Source organism: Thermobia domestica, chromosome 7 (assembly GCF_964235325.1).
Source record: "Thermobia domestica chromosome 7, izTheDome1.hap1.1, whole genome shotgun sequence".
Classification (NCBI taxonomy): domain Eukaryota; kingdom Metazoa; phylum Arthropoda; class Insecta; order Zygentoma; family Lepismatidae; genus Thermobia; species Thermobia domestica.
In genome coordinates this window covers 123,303,778-123,318,548 of record NC_137460.1, presented here as the reverse complement: position 1 = coordinate 123,318,548, position 14,771 = coordinate 123,303,778, and the positions used below count along the sequence as shown (strand labels likewise).

At 34.9% G+C, this 14,771-nt stretch overlaps 1 protein-coding gene across 1 annotated transcript in view; it reads right to left on the bottom strand.

The window, feature by feature from the left end:
• The window catches only part of LOC145688936 (uncharacterized), a 355,842-nt gene that overhangs the window by 88,732 nt on the left and 252,339 nt on the right, over positions 1-14,771 (bottom strand). Inside the window, exon 15 of the mRNA XM_081763102.1 lies at positions 2,405-2,527. Within this exon, the coding sequence (XP_081619228.1) occupies positions 2,405-2,527 (123 nt within the window). The remainder of the gene's footprint in view (positions 1-2,404; positions 2,528-14,771) is intronic.

Here is a 14,771-nt window from a genome sequence, read left to right as displayed (position 1 = left end):
TCGATGCAATGGATGCAATCTGGTTCTCCTGTACCAAGAAAAAGCCAAACAAATTTTGTTGGTAAACAAAATGATGACATCAATTTTCTGCGATTCTAGGGGCATAATCGGGATTGATTTCTTGCAAAAAGGAAAAGTCTTTCAATTCTGATAACTACTGCCCCTTTTTGCGACGTACTCGGTAGAGAATCTGAATTAAAACGCCGAGATAATTTCCGTGTTTACACGTTCCTTGCATCCATGGCACAAAATGTTTCTTCATTCTGGATTTTAAACAGGCGTAAAACCTTTACACAGTTAGATTATAGATTTAAAAATATTTTACGAAATATAAAATTTCAACCATATAATTATTAGAGAGTAGCCAATAATCAAACAATGCAAAATTATTATTAATATAGTCCATACTTATGGATTACCTGGTAATGCAATTTGCCCTGTAAACTAGTTAAACTTCTACGTAGTCATAGTCGTTTGCTTTATACGGCATATATATTATTTGCTTTCATGTTTTAGGGAAAAATTAAATTACGTCTAAAGAACATGCTTTACATTACGCAAATGGCAATGTTCACGTTGTTTTCTACGTTTTCATCAGTTTTAAGCGAATAAGAAAACATTGCAGTATGGTTTTCACGAGTACAAGAAACCGTGCTGCTGACGATCTTTAACCCTTTCGACATCCAGCCAAAAGAGTTTCTGTTCACTCCTGTCAAAACGTATCGTTTATCCACTTTGGACCAATCACGAAGTTAGAGCATTTCTCAAAATTCGTTTGATGACATGTCTGGAAATTGCAGCATGTATGGAGTACTCTGTACAACCACTGAGAATTAATGAAATATATATTTTTTTTGCATTGCCTATGCGCGATTTCCTATACGCTGATAAGGACCACTATCCACACTTTCTGGAAACCGTAGTGGGGCCTGTTGAAATTTGTTTTTTTCGCGATTTTGGACAGCAATATTTCTAAACCTATGCATTTTTCGTCATAGATCCATGCGTACATTTTCTCTGATTTTGAGCAAGGAATCACCTCCTACAGTTTGTTCGTATAGTTCATTAACACACACACACACATATATATATATATATATATATATATATATATATATATATATTAACAATGGTGGGTTAATCTAATAACTACACCGGGAATCGAACCAAAAGGACTGGGGTCGTTACAAGGCGTAAGCCTCGCAGCCATCTCCACCATAACAACCTGCTTGCATCGTGCCTATAATTTGGGGATGATTTGCGTAGTGATGCAAGAAAGTTGCTTCTGCCCATTATCTGAAATGGACAGGTTTTGAACCAATTCTGATATTAATTGTGCGAGAGGATAATTGAATAACAAACACTCTATTAGTTAATGAATTGATGTATTCAGATTAATTAATAACGTGTAATGTGTGATGTTTAAGAAATGGATATGACATAACACTCTAAGATCTCAGTATTCAAAACTTCGGAGAATTTTAGACATAGGCAACAATATAGCTGATGACCACATACCTGGAGCTGATCGTAAGCTGTAACATGGACCATGAGATGAACCACTTTCTGGAATCGAACTGGAACGTCCGATGTATAGTTTACCGCTAGTAAACATGGAACTTAGAAATAACCAAGTAATGTCACATAAGTACGTAGAATGGTTGGCTCGTCGACTGCTATCCGATTACAAGCCAAAAACTAGAGACCGTCTGGTCCTGATCCTATGACCGAGGTTTCACACACCTCGTCGACTTCTCCTCCTTCATGCAACCAAGATTTGGTTTTTATCATCGTGTTCTAGACGATGTAATTTGTCATCTCATGACTGGATTGACGTCAGTTGCCTCAGCTATTGGAAAACTTTCGTTTCTCCATTGTCATGCCATGACCAAAATTCTCAGACAGTTATTTCTGCCAATCTGCATATTATGTCATATCCTAAATTGTGTCTTTTGTTGACAAGCTGAATTTACAAAATATCTTTCTTAATTTTAAGCTTACACGATCTTTTCTCAACTCTCTCTTTACAACATATCGCAGACTTGTGTCTGGACGGTGTTACATAAACAATAACAAATCCATGTGCAATAGTCTACTACCTGTTACTGTTTACATTTTCCTTATTCCTTCTCAAATCCGAAACTTGATTTTATTTCGATACAATTTTAAACCAAACTATACTTAAATAATTGATAATAATTGATAATAATAATAATTAATAATTGAGTGCATCCACAATATATATTGCATATTGTTACATAGCTAAGTGCATCATAACTAACATTTAATTATTTTCACTTTTTCTGGTACGCATCAAACATTTCAACATCAAAATATTTCGTAATTCTGACACAGTGCATAATGGTGTTTTACGCTTGAAGAACTATACTTAAATACTACCTACCTTGTTTGCCTTGAATTTATTATGAAACAAAATGTTTCTTCAGCTGGTATCACCTGCATGAGTGCTGAGCAGTTTGCTTCAACTCCATTTATCGAAAAGTTCTGGAAGAACTTTTGGCAGTCCCTAAATCAACAGAAATAGCAAAATAAACAAGGATAGGTTATTTACAAATAAACTATTAATGAAATGTTTATTTTTCAACACAATTTTATTACAATTTAAATAATTTATCTTGCTGTTAATCAACTGAAAAATCTACATTCAATTAAGACATTAACATCATATTTTTTCTTCTAATCAATAAAATAAGTCAATATTTCCATGTAATTAATTTTGTCCATGTACTCTTTATTGTCTATGTAAGACATCAACAAATTTCGTCAGATTATCAAAAATTTCACTTACTTTAAAATTCAAGATATAGTTATACATAAATAACTATAAACCTTATAATATAGTTGTAGACTGACTAAATATATTTACTAAAAACATATTATGCGTTTTATTTTGTTTATAACTACCACGTTAGGCTGTTTTATGTAAGCTAAATATGTCATTCTATAATTAAAGTACATTTTAGTGTTTATGGTGAAGCAAAACGTAAAGTTACTACGACAATGTATTACATGAGAATATTAAATGGGAGTTTAAGTATATACACAGAATTAGATATAAACTGCTGTTTCGACGTATGGTCATCATTGACACTTGTGATGTTTCACGGCAAATATCTAACTTCTACTTTCTACATAATCTATAGGATGAGCAAGGCTTTTGCTATTTGAAAAATGAAAGGTAGATTATAATTCTATAGTTTGACAACATAGTAATTTCAATCGAACTACGCAGCTGCGAGTATCAGTAAGAGTGACCTGACACTTTCCACCTTCTTTCCGTTTAACTTCCGCTACATTAAATTTAGCAAAGTTACTCTCCCGCGGAACTTTGTTGTGCGTTTAATGGAGGTATAGAATTTCTTTTGGCAACAATTATTCATGTTTGCACTCCTATTTTTTCATCTGTAATGGTACCTAATTTTTCAGTAAGTTATAAATTCTCTTATAAAAACTAACTATTTTTCCTAGTTAGGTGCGATTGGATTTTTGGATAGCTGTTCTTCATCTGTTTCTATCCTCACGATATTGCAATATCTTAAATGTAATGCAAAGAGTAAAATACTTTGAAAAATGAAAGTAACATTACAAATAACTGAAAAAAAAACGCAATTATTTACTCTGGAACATATATTGACAAATGGAAATTAGACTAATCGATGAAGTCTTTATCTACTCAAGTTTTGCATATGAATACAGTGTAAGATTATGAAAAAAGGTCGAAATTTTTTTTTATTTAAACTCGAAACCTCTACTCGTCGGTATTGAATTAAAGATTGTTTAATTATTTAGTGTTCTCCGCAAAGCTGTTGAGCAGCTCCTGCGCTGAGAAATGTGTAATTTGTAAATGAAGTCAAAACCTAAAAGTTAATGAGCTGTGCAATTTTAATAAGGTACAGTCTTGTAAGTTAATAAAGTAAAGCATACTTATATGAAGAATGTAAAACACATTTTATAATGTAACCTCAACGTTTAGGGCTACGAAAGTCATTTCAGAGCCATAGAGGCCTCTCAGGGATATCTGATATAGAAAGAAAAAGAATACTGAATTGAAATTATGAACCGCACCGTTTATGACCATTACTATTAAGCATTGTTAAACATGTACTTTATAGAAGTATAGGAATTACATTTTAGTAGCGCTTTTATTCTCCCAAACTATGCTATGCATAACTGTTGGGAATCCTATTCAAAGGTATGTCTGCCCGTCCGTCCGTTTGCGATAGATCAAAGCGAAAGTTTTATCTTTCTGACACATATAAAGATTCATTCTCCGTAAGTTTACTCCATGATGGTGCCGCTTAGTGTTGTCACATAAAAAGATGTAATCTTTCTTCATGGTATGTATAACATCACATAGGAGCACAAATAGGAAATGGTCACCCGCTTTTTGTTCCACCCGAATAAGACCACCCCTAACTTCTACAAGACAATTCAAGTAGACTACGAAGAACTTCCCATATGGAATATAATATTTTTCTTTGAAAGCCAATATTCACCTACTACTGAAAACGAATTGGAATTTCAGCAAATTCAAATGTCGTTTAAATTTAAACAAAACGTATCTCTACTTCTCACTTTCTTATAATAATTACAGAAAATTGTGGCAAAATACATTAAAAGAACGTACAGCTCACAGATGACGAGAAGAACCCTAGCAGAAGTAGTGTGACGTAGGTATGGGCTCGCCTATTTTTGCACATGGGTTTCAAATGGCACCACAGAATAGCACACAGATAACTTACCCGGAGTAGCAGACGAGATATAAGTATAAACGACACCTCAAAAACCAAAAATGGACTTGAAAGTGTCGTTGACCTTTCCCCGCTTCCCCTGTTTTTTGGGTTCTTCTCGTCATCTGTGAGCTGTACATACTTATTTATAAAATTCTCTGTTACTGCATTGTGTGAAGTATCTGTCTATTGGAAATGAAGTGAATGTGTATTTGATATAAAGAAGCATGAACTTTTGAAAACTTATGAAAGAAAACTTTGACTAGAAGTGTACATTCTCAGACACTTGTTGTAAATGCATATTTGTTAAATAAACTCGACTAGCTTCCTTCTTTCCTTTCCGCATACCTTCGAGCACAGCCTGATACTTCCCGATTAAGTTATCATTCTTGAGTTGGACAAAACTAGGAGGAACAGAACAACAAGGGGTATTCGACACGCGATCTAGAGAGGTGCAGGATCATCGGAGAGAAACGGATCCCACCATTGGAGGACCACCGACTCCAAGTCAAAGAGTACCATTCTGACGGTTCATCGCCGCAGACACCTTCAAGTTTGTCATCAGAGTAGTAGAATGAAGATGTAGAAGGACATTATCGTAAGACGCTTATCGACGCCCCTTGCAGTTCAACAGGATTAAGATCCAGATGTTGATTGTCACCAGCTAATCCAGACTTCTCCAGATATTCATTCCAGATGACCAGGACGACACCAGCTTCATTGGATATGTCAGGCTAGTGCTCATTCCTATTCTTTAATTACAACCTTTCTCTTTCTCTCACCCTTTTCCCCAACTAGTCATTTTCTAAATTAAAAACATTTGAATTTTATTTAAATTCAACCACAATTTTACAGTTAAGTACCGTGTTGTGCATCAGTTCCATCCCCATTTGATTGCATTTATTCATTTCATATTCTGAGCTATAACTGATGACACAGCACCGGCACATGGTGGAGATATTGTGAGGCTTACGCCTTTGTTACGATCCTAAAATTTCGATAAATTAAGATTCTAAATATTCGGTAGATGCTTTAAGATCCCAAATTTTGAGTAATTTGTACTGTGTAACTTTAGTTTGTCGAGAGAAATTAAGTAGAGTTATTTTTAACCCACCCGTCCACCCTCGCTACTTTATTCATTTGCTCTGTTAGAGTAATTTTTTGTTTTTGTTGTATTTTAATCGAATGATAAGTGGGTGAGAAGAGAAAATTTTGTCAAGTTATTATATTTTGTTTTTCTTTGTGGTGTTGGATATATATACATAGTAGTGTAAGATATTTATTATAAGTGTGATTTTGAAAATAGATATAATGGAGAATACTAGTGTTATGTCTTCTGCTATAGATCGTTTAGTAGAACCCCCCAAATTTTCCGGCAAATTAAACGAGTCAGTTCAATCATTTTTTAGTCATTTTGAGGATTTTTCTGTCCTTCATAACCTACGTGATGTACAGAAACGTCATTTGTTGCCGTATTGTTTAGAAAACGGGGCTCGTGCTTATCTGCTAGCTTTACAATCGACCGCAGAATATGATAATCTCATGTATGTACAGATTAACAAGAAATTAATAGAGGCTTATGAAGATAATATAGTTTCGCAAGTTTTAGAGCAAGAAATGAGAAATAGAGAGCAGTTAAATTCTGAATCTGTCTTAGATTACATTTTTCATAAGTGGAAATTAATACTCGAGTACAATCCGAAGATGCCAGTGACCGAACAAATTAACTTGATAATCGATGGGTTATTGCCTTCGTTTTATTCTGTAGTTGTAAGAAAATCATATAAGACTGTTATTGACTTAGCAAGTCCTTAGGTCTAGAGGAAAGAGTTAATTTTCTTGTCAGCAAGCGTAGTCAGCAATTGAAGTCCTTGGCAATAACAAACGAATACAATATACATCCTGTTAGTAAGAATGCTATACAGCAAAAAGAAAATACTTTAGATGTTAATATTCAGAACGAAAATGAAATTGTAAGTCAGCCTGAAAAAAATACATTGATAGCTCAGTTAGACGGTATCAAAGTCCAGTTACAAGATCTCGTGCAACGAACAGCGGCCGCAAAAGTTTCTCACGCACACAAAGGAAAATCTGTGTGTATACAATCTTATGAGCGTTCGCGTTTGGAGCGAAGAAATCCATCCAACGCATCCTTCTATCACTCACAGCGTTTTCCTTCCGTCAATGCAGGCAATGTAAATGAGAATGTTAAATCGAATAATAGGAATAAAGTAGACAATAATATGTGTAATAATGTTAGAAATAGTAAGCGATATTATGTTCCTATTCAATATGAAGCTGATTTGCCTCATGTTAAAGCATATATTGATAATAAGCCGCATTTATTTCTATTGGATTCAGGCAGTACTGTTAGCTTAATTTCTGGTAATAGTTTAAGTAATAAGCATAAAATACTTAAAGGAACTACTTTTATTCGTGGTATCACTGGAAATTCTCAAGGAAGTGATCAAATCGCTTTAGTGAAATTTAAATTAGGACAGTATTTTACGCATCCTTTTCGAGTGTATAATAATTTTCCGTATAATAGCATAATTGGCCAAGATTTTTTGAAAAATCATCTTGCAATGGTTGATCACAATAAGAATTCTTTTAGTTTTGTTAAATTTGGTATTCCTCCAAGAATTGAATTGCCGCCATACGTATCTTTTGAAGAAATTTCTAACCACATAGCGAAATTATATAAACCTCAAGTTTTAGTGGCTCGATCTGTTGTTTTGCCTCCTAATTCAAGTGTTCAAGTTACATTGAAAAAAGTAAATGATCTTGCAGGAACTCGCAATTTATTAGTTCCCAATGAGTTAATAGATACGCAGGCAGAAATTTTTGTGCGTAAATCAGTCGTAGACGAAATTCATCCGGTAATATCTGTGATTAATCCTACCAAAAGTAAACTTTACTTAAAAAAAGATGTTGTTTTGGGTTCTGCCGAAAATGTTATCAGTGATACCAACTTCAAGAAACAAAATAGCACTAATAATAAGGTTCATCAGGTTAATGCAGTAGATACGAAATCTTTTCCTGAAGGTTATGATAAATATAGAGTAAATGTTAACCCTGAATTGTTGCCACATCAACAGCAGCAATTATATGATTTAGTAGAGGAATTTTATTCTAGTTTTTCTTGGAATGAATTTGACTATGGTTGTGCTAAAGGATATAAGCATAAAATTGAATTAGTAGACAATATCCCAGTAAATCGACCCCAATTTTCGATACCATTTCATCTACGGGATGAGATCAAAAAACAAGTAGATACTTTATTGAAAAGTAAGATCATTGAACCTAGTATTAGTCCGTATAATTCTCCGGTAATGCTTGTTAAAAAGAAGAATGGACAGTATAGATTTGTGCAAGACGCCCGTTATATTAACCAAAAAATGGTTCCTGACAGTTTTCCGGTCCCTCCTATCCAGGATATTTTGACTAATTTGGCAGGACGCAAATATCTATGTTCTAGTGACGTTTTTGGAGCTTTCTTTAATATTCCCCTCACTGAAGAATCTAAACCTATTACGGCTTTTTCGATTCCGGGCGTGGGATCGTACCATTTTAATTTTTTGCCTCAGGGTGTCAAGACATCTACTAGTGGTATGAACAGATTAGTGAAACTCACTTTAGAAGGTCTTGCACAAGATAAAATATTTGCCTATGTTGACGATTATTTTTGGTCTAGTGATAGTTTTGATGAAATTGTGCAGTTAACTCGTATGTTGCTTCAAAGAATAAAAGAAATTGGTTTAAAGCTTTCCCCAGAAAAAACAAAATTGGGATATTTTTCATTAGATGTTTTAGGTCACACTGTTAGTAAAGATGGTTTGTCTATTTCGAAACGGATAATTAACTCAATCTCCAACTATCAACGTCCCAAAACAAAGAAACAAGTTAAAAGTTTTTTAGGATTGGCTTCTTTCGTTCGTTCGTATTTACCTAATTTTAGTCAATTAGCAGAAGCGTTACTTTCTTTGTTGAAAAAAGACGCTCCTTTTCGTTGGAAGGACGCACAGGAGACAGCATTCAATAATATTAAACAAGCCATCATTTCAGCACCTTGTCTCATGAGGTACAAGCCTGATTATCCTCTGTATCTCTATTTTGATGCCAGCAAAGTCGCTCTTTCTGGACTAATCAAACAACCTCAAAATTCACCTGACGACACAAATCTAGTTCCCATTAGTTATTGTAGTCGTGCAACGTCTCCTAGCGAGAAAAATTACACCCATATCAGCTTGAATTATTAGCATTATTGTACTCATTACGTTCATTTAGGTATTTTCTTTTAGGACGTCATTTTTATTTGAAGACAGATTGTCATAGTTTAATTTATTTGAAGCAAACAAAGAATGTAAGTAAAATTTCTAGATGGATGAGTGAGATCGAATCGTATAATTTCACTATTTCACATATCAGTGGCTCCAGTAACGTAGAGGCAGACGCCATCTCACGTTTTTCTAACCCCCCTAGAGATTTGGAAGACGAGAAAAAGAATCAAGAAGATCCGCAAATTTTGTTTACTCAGACCACAAATTCATTTTCAATTATAAATGAGCCAAATCTGGCAACAGAACAGCGTAAAGATCCGTTTTTTAAAGATATTTTTTCTTGGTTGGAACAGAAAGAAAATAGAAATCCTAAAATAGAACGCCAAGCATTATATTTTACTATTAAAGATGGAATTTTGTATAGAAAGCAGAAAACTTCTCAAGGTATAAGATTTTTGGTTGCAGTTCCTACTTCTTTGCGTTATAAAGTTTTTAATGCTTGTCACACGTCTGCATTGGGATCATCTCATTCTGGTTATTCTAAAACCTATGATATGTTAGTAAAAACAGTGTATTTTCCCAACATGAAGAAATATATATATCAGAAATGTAAAGAATGTACGATTTGTCAAGTATCGAAATCGAAAATTGGTTCTCCGTATGGCACATTGCTTACTTATCCCTCCGTTCCCCCCTTCTATCGCATCCACATAGATGTAGCTGGGAATTATTCCCCCAATAATATGTTAAATCACAAATATATGATAGTTGTAGTAGACAGTTGTACTAGATACATAATTGCAGATTCCCTTCCTGATGTTACAGCAAGTACTTTGGCTTCATTTCTTTATCATAAAGTAATTTTAAAGTTTGGAATTTTTTATGAAATTGTCTTAGATAAAGGCAGTGCATTCACTAGTGGACTATTTAAAGAATTATGTGCCATGATTGGTGCTAACATGCGTTTTGTAAATGTACATGGGCATTATAGTAATGGTGTTTGTGAAATTAGTATTAGAAACATAGAACAACGATTGAAATCAGCTTTATGTGACAAAGATTTAGGAGAATGGATTGACTTATTACAACCCATAGTTTTTTCGCTTAACGTCACCAAGAACTTATCGTCTCAAATTTCACCATTTGAATGTCTTTTTGGCTTCAAACCTAGGTTACTTCATCAGGCAATTTTAAATACCCCGTATCAATACGAGGATAATGCCATTCGTTTACAGCAATTACAAGAGATTAGAGATAAAGCGCAAGAAAATCTTTACAAACGTCATAAAACGGCGACAAAATTTTTTGACAAGAGACATACGAAACCTACTTTTAAAGAAGGAGAAAAAGTTTGGATATTAGACACCACAAGAAAGAAAGGTCACGCCAAAGCATTTAGCGGAAAGTTTATTGGTCCAGGCATAATTGAACGTGTGGAAAATCCAAATTCATATTTTGTTAAGTATAAGACCGCCCGAGGATCTTACAAGATAGACAGCATAGCAGTTCAGAGATTGAAGAAGTTTTATGAGAAGGAAAACCCGGAAGAGGAAGACCACCTTGAAGACTCTGACGAAGAGATGCCTATCAACGTCTGCACGGAAGACCATACGATGAAAAAGAAGAAGACGAGACGCGAAGACCATCAAGGACCACCAACTGAAGAGATTTTCAACCCCAAGAAACAGTGTTTGGAAGAAGAAGTTTTCATCCCTTCTCTTCATATTAAGGATGTTGTAATTGCCGAAAATCTACCAACGTGGGCAACTATAGGGAAGAATTCTACAGAAGAAAAACCGAAATTTGCCTGTAATACTGCCATCAATCAGAAGATTAGTATTTATAAAGGTAACATAGTGGACATAAAAGCAGATGCCTTAGTAAATCCAACGAATGAAACCTTAACTCCTTTAGGTGGTGCAGATAAAGCCATTCAAGACGCAGCTGGATCTGAATTTTTAGAAGAATGTTTGACCATATCATCATTGAAGCCAGGAGAAGCGAAAATTGCCAATGGTTATCGTCTACCAGCTAATTATGTAATTATGACATGTGGACCACGGAATTCAGACAAGAAGATTTTACGAGAGACGTACAAAAATTGTTTTAAAGTGATGTTGGAGAATGATCTATCTACAATTGTATTACCTAATATTTCAACTGGAGCATTTAAATTTCCGAAGTTAGAAGCTGCCAAAATTGCCTTGGCTACAACAAGAATATTTTTAGAGGAACATCTTGATGACGTAAACCGTGTCGTATTCTGTGTTTATGATAGAGAGAATTGGGACATTTATCAGCGATTACTCCCCATATATTTTCCCATTGATGAAGAATCTGTTAGTCCGTCTGTCCGTACGTAACTTGTATGTGGATTACTTTTCTTGAAGATTGGATTGTGCATAGGAACACCTTGTAGATGGATGATGAACTTTCTTTTAGCACTGGCCACGCTTAGAAGTTAGTTTATTTTGGTTTTGATTTGTGCATCCAAATCTACCGGTAGAACACTTCGAAAATTTAGAACACTTCGAAAATTTAGAACACTTTGAAACTTGGAATACTTCGAATTTTGGAACACGTTGGTATCTTCAAGAATTGTACCATTTTATTTGATTGGACAGCGTATCACTACAGAACTTTCTTTTATTTTTTTTCAAATGTGAGTATGTGAAGAATGAAGAAAATCAACGACACGCGTATGGATAGATATTTCGATGGATATATTAAGAAGATGTAGGAAGATTGAAATCAAGATCGCAAGAACCATGCTCCATCCTTTAGATGTCCAGTATTCGATGCCCGAAGAGGACAAGATTTAAGAAGAAAGAAGATGAAGATAAGAAGAATTTATATGTTAGTTAGGGTTGTAGGTTATATGTGGTGAATAGTTCTGTCGTGCTGATTTCATATAGTTTGATTACAGCCAGTATATGGGGCTATAACCATATTTTGGAATTCTTTTCCAGTCTACGGACGCTTTAAGCCTAAATAACTTAAAGCTCATTTTTCTCAAACTGAAATCAGTACCCTTCTTGTGCAGTCTAACTTTACTATCTTTGGTTAGCTAGATAGTATTACACCTTTTTTTTTCTTTTCGCGTATTAGTCACGTTTGATATTGAAGTTTTTTTTTCTGCATTAGAGAAACATATATATATATATAGAGGTCTACATTGGATTATGAAATATTTATTTATTTGATTATGATTTTTTTTTATTATACGTATCTAAGTTTTGATAATCTGTGTTAGTGATAATTAAATTTAGTATTATTCCTACCTTTCATTTCCCTTCCCTGACCACTTAACGGAACTCCAAACTAACACATGTCACTCACAATGATATTATACAAGCACTAATGTTTATTTTTCTTTTTCTTATTTTCCATTTTCCCAGAGACGCTGTCGTCATATCTTCAGGTTACCTAGTAAACTATATGAACTGTCTCAGGAACGCACACTCAGCATTTTGCAGTTTGTGGTCAAGGATTAATTCAAAACAAACAATATGTTACACAAAGAACTCTCTTACCTTTAACGAACAATTTTTTTTTTGACTTTCTTCAATATTTTTATTTTTTCTTTTTCTACTACGGAAAATTAAAATTTTCGTGTATTTTGATTTCGAGGAGGGGGTGTGAAGTATCTGTCTATTGGAAATGAAGTGAATGTGTATTTGATATAAAGAAGCATGAACTTTTGAAAACTTATGAAAGAAAACTTTGACTAGAAGTGTACATTCTCAGACACTTGTTGTAAATGCATATTTGTTAAATAAACTCGACTAGCTTCCTTCTTTCCTTTCCGCATACCTTCGAGCACAGCCTGATACTTCCCGATTAAGTCATCATTCTTGAGTTGGACAAAACTAGGAGGAACAGAACAACAAGGGGTATTCGACACGCGATCTAGAGAGGTGCAGGATCATCGGAGAGAAACGGATCCCACCATTGGAGGACCACCGACTCCAAGTCAAAGAGTACCATTCTGACGGTTCATCGCCGCAGACACCTTCAAGTTTGTCATCAGAGTAGTAGAATGAAGATGTAGAAGGACATTATCGTAAGACGCTTATCGACGCCCCTTGCAGTTCAACAGGATTAAGATCCAGATGTTGATTGTCACCAGCTAATCCAGACTTCTCCAGATATTCATTCCAGATGACCAGGACGACACCAGCTTCATTGGATATGTCAGGCTAGTGCTCATTCCTATTCTTTAATTACAACCTTTCTCTTTCTCTCACCCTTTTCCCCAACTAGTCATTTTCTAAATTAAAAACATTTGAATTTTATTTAAATTCAACCACAATTTTACAGTTAAGTACCGTGTTGTGCATCAGTTCCATCCCCATTTGATTGCATTTATTCATTTCATATTCTGAGCTATAACTGATGACACAGCACCGGCACAATTGTCACTTTGTCTCAAAACCAGTGTTCCAATGACTCGCAATTGAAATCACATCGATAAAGATTATAACATCTTTTGCTTGAAACCAATGAATTAAATTTTATCTAATGTTCCCATTATTACTTTAGATCAAGGCCATAGAAATATATATTTTCCGATGTGACTTCCCTTAAACGCTGTTACTGGTTCGAAGATAAATCTTGCGAAAAGACAATCTCATCAGGTCAATTATTTCATTCAAACTTTTTCTTTGAACGAAGCAAACTTGAGTAGAAAGAGGAATATATATGTACGTTGAGAAGGGAAAGTCATTTAAGTTTTTTAGAGTTTTGTTTTTTGTCTGAAAAGTATATATTAATTAAAGAAGCCATAAAGACAAATAAGCACCGGCGCCGAACCTGCGAGTCGAAGATTTGCCTTGGATATGGATAGTTTTACGTGGAAAACGAAATACACATGTCCTCTACTCAAAGTTATTCAGAAACCGATCTCACGGTCCTGTACCTTAAACGAGATGAGTGATGAATGAAAGTGAAAGATTATGAAAGAAATTGACGGAATAAGTACATGGGAGAGAAGGGGAGAACCACGGAAAAAATCCATGGACAAGTTCACACTCACATCCCCTGGGATTAAATCAAGGACAATAGACGAACACGATGACTTTTAATTTGCAAAAGCAAACAGCATTACCCTTAAACGATAGGCATTTATCATCCTTAAAACGAAATTTTCTCTTCCCAATTCTACACTCCTTATTGCAAAAACCAACAACATACTCAACAACGCCAAAAAGAAAATATGAAAGTCACAATACAGAGGTTGCTCAGTCTACATTTGGTAAATTTCGACTTAAATAAAAATTTAGAAGAATCCATGGCGACAGGTCCGTAAGTACTAGATGTTTTCCCTTGGTTCATAACATTAGCCCGACAGCTTAATTTCTACTGTAATAAGCTTCTCCGAAGAATTGGAAGGTTAATCTTGTCCCATCTCCTTCGCACAGCTTTCCAAAGTCCTTCCACAGTTGTCACACGCCGTTTTCCCAAAGCCCGGTTCAGTATTCCAAATCCAGAATAGTCCATAGGACTTGCATCTAGAGATTTAACAGATACCTGATTGAAAGTTAACAGCTGTATACCACTTGCCTCCTCCATCTCCCTGTATAATGCGAGGGAGATCGTGAGGTATATGATGTGGCCTTGTCCATGTGAATGCGCACCAGATTGGCGTCATTTCCGTACATTGTTGGAATCTCATGCTCTTATATCGGACGCATGATCTGCTCCTGAAAATACTGCGAATTTATTTTGCAGTTCTTCGCCA